This window comes from Carex rostrata, chromosome 4 (genome assembly GCF_964058835.1).
Source record: "Carex rostrata chromosome 4, lpCarRost1.2, whole genome shotgun sequence".
NCBI classification, from domain to species: domain Eukaryota; kingdom Viridiplantae; phylum Streptophyta; class Magnoliopsida; order Poales; family Cyperaceae; genus Carex; species Carex rostrata.
Window position 1 is genome coordinate 14,114,609 of NC_135921.1, and position 2,717 is coordinate 14,117,325.

The 2,717-nt window shown below is 41.8% G+C and overlaps 1 protein-coding gene across 1 annotated transcript; it reads right to left on the minus strand.

Annotated features, from left to right (window-relative positions):
* Positions 1-599: 599 nt before the first annotated feature.
* LOC144553544 (uncharacterized) lies at positions 600-2,337 on the minus strand. Its single transcript, XM_078301759.1, has 2 exons — positions 1,640-2,337; positions 600-1,557 (listed from the first exon to the last, which is right to left on the minus strand). Exons 1-2 carry the CDS (start codon positions 2,245-2,247, stop codon positions 852-854), a joined length of 1,314 nt encoding a protein of 437 aa, XP_078157885.1. The 5' UTR covers positions 2,248-2,337; the 3' UTR covers positions 600-851.
* Positions 2,338-2,717: the final 380 nt, after the last annotated feature.

A 2,717-nucleotide genomic window follows, 5' to 3' on the forward strand; every position in this document is an offset into this window, starting at 1 on the left:
AAATCTTATCAATACTAGATGCTGCCATTCCATGATATGGTGCTTAATGTACCTGAAATAATCAAATTTGTATAAAAAATTCACCAAATTTTATTGACAAATATTATTTTCCAAACACTGAGCAGACGTTAATTCAGCCCCTCAATTAAAACCAACCAACAGATTAAGTGTTCAAAATATACACTAGTAAGCTCCAAAGCATGGTGATCAACATAATAATAGGCAAGGACTTGTGTTAGATCAGTTATATATTTCAAATATTTTTAGAAAGCAGCACATGCTACATGCTTCAGTTTAACAGATTATCGATTTTTTTTGTAAACTAGCAAACTACAGTAGTTCCTATAAACATGGTTCCATTTAAGAAGAGCATAATTAGTCCCTTCTTGTTCATATAAGAAAGAATATTGAATTCTAGCAATGGTATTTGAATGAGTCAAGTATGTGTTATTGTTACTTGTATCTCAACAAAGGTCACATGACTAGCATACTACACTGGTTGGAAGGGGGCCTGGACAATTTCCAAAGGAACTTTCTATTAAAGACCAACTTTTTTTTTAATATAAAAAGATATAAGCAGCATGCTTCAAATCTCAATAAAGTAATAATAGAACTTTGTAATGATTAGAACTTGAGACAACAAAACAAAAGTTTGCAATTACACTAAAACTTCAAATAATCCAATACCTATATCAGACTATTTGGCTTTCATGAAGAAGCAATATTGAGGACTATTGAAAGGTCACAATGTGAAGGGACGAAAAAATTGGCATACTACCAGTTTGAAGGCAGTGAGGAGGGAACCCATTCAGAAAATATATACATCAAGCCCAATCAGGCCACCAATTCTCTTAGTCACTATCCCAAAAGAGCTCGTCCCCCATCAACAACGAGCCAATTATACCCAAACCACTGTCGTCTAAATCCATCTCAACACTGAACTCCTCAAAACCCTCATCCTCATCTGAGAAATCCGACCTCCCCTTCCTCCTCCCCTTCCCCTTCCCTCTCCCCTTTTTCCTTCCCTGAGAACTCACCCCGGTAATCACCTCAAACACATCATCAAAGTCATCACTCTCTTCATCCTCACCAAACTCTATCCATGAACTCGTAAAGGATGCATCTTCATCATCCTCTTCTTCATCTTCTTCCCTGTCAAAGCCCCCACCCTGCATTTTCGACTTCAACTCCTTGTCAGTTATTTCCCCTCTCTCGACTTGGGCCCACGGGAGCCAAATGTCTGCTCTTCGACCCAGAGCCCGCTGCCTATCACCAATCACAACTGTACGCAACTCAGCCTCACGTGCCATTTGGATTGTTTCAACAAAATCAGAGTCGTCTGATACTAAAACCATCCAGTCGACCCCACGTGCCAAAGATTGCCTCACTCGCTTTTTCAAAGCTTCATCTGCAGCTTGTGGCTTAGATTTCACAGTTTGAACATTTACACCAGCACGTTTCAACTCGGTGGCCAGACCATAACCAACTTTAGGAGTTAGCAGTTCCCTTGCTGTCTCCTCATACTTAGGGTTACCATTGATGTACCGGTCCCGAAACCTATCAAACAGAAATGTTACCTTGTCAGATACTCATAATTACTCTGATCGAAATCAATTAGCATTGTAAAGAGAAACAATACTTCTGCTGCTTCTTGCCCTTGAGGGACCGCATCCGATTGACCTTCTTCATGCGCTCCCTTTCATGCAACTGCTTAAAATGTCGCTTCAGCTCCGGTCTGGTCGTAAACTTTCTCCCACACATTCCACACGTGTACGGATCAGTCGGTGTCACCAACCCTTTCTTCTCAAGAAAGTCAAGTTGGCGTCGTTCGTTACGCTCCGATCGTACCCGTTCTGGCACGTACGAGAAGGCGTGCTGGTTTGCATATGCCGAGAAATCCCCGACTTGTCCGAGGAGTGAGGAGGTGTGCTTGAGTGAGGCTGCGGCGTCAAAAGGGGGCCCACGTGGTGGCTTGTTGTCGAGGTCCCAGAGGATGACAACCGAAGGAAGACGGGCCAAGAAGACTCCATCTCGGCCCGGGAGCATTTCGATCTCCGCCGCCGAGGCAAGAGGCGGTTCCGATTGGTCTGAGTTGGCAGTGGCGAGAGTTGTAGTTAGGCGACGGGAAGGCGTATAAAAGAGAGGTTTTAGAGAGAAAGGGGAAAAAGAGGCACGTCGGAAAGGGAGGAGGCATGGTGAATTGGTCGGAAGGGGGAGAGTGGCGAAAGCATAAGCGAGAGGAGGCATCAGAGCTTCAGAGGAGAGAAGCTATCCAGAATTCCTGATTATCCCGGCTCAGTATAGGAATATCCAGGATCAAAGAACAACTCAAAAGAGATATTCCACCCAGGCCTTAAAAAAGTTGCAAAAGATAGCACTTATGAAGCCCAAGGCCCATAACGAACTTTCCAGTTCTATAATGGGCCTTATTGGGTTTAGGCCGATCCAAATGTGCGGGTAATATGGAGTTGCACCTTCACTGATTATAACCTCAATATATAAAAAATATAATTTAAATAATAAAATGAATAAACTGTCAAGTGTGATATATATTGATTTTTCTATGTATATCTAAAATTTGGTACCATTTGGATTTCATCTTTGTGGAAATTTGTAAATATAAGTGTACTATGTACATCATCATTTAGCGCGTTAATTTTTTTTATTCTCCTGACGACGTCCTTTAAATGAGACTAAATTAATACCATAAAATTGTT

What these genes read in the sequence shown, in the direction of transcription:
- LOC144553544 (XM_078301759.1), bottom strand. Translation starts at nt 2,247, where the DNA reads ATGCCTCCTCTCGCTTATGCTTTCGCCACTCTCCCCCTTCCGACCAAT. An exon ending in AAGGGCAAGAAGCAGCAGAA is followed by an intron (nt 1,558 to 1,639) that starts GTATTGTTTCTC and finishes TCTGTTTGATAG; the next exon opens with GTTTCGGGACCGGTACATCA.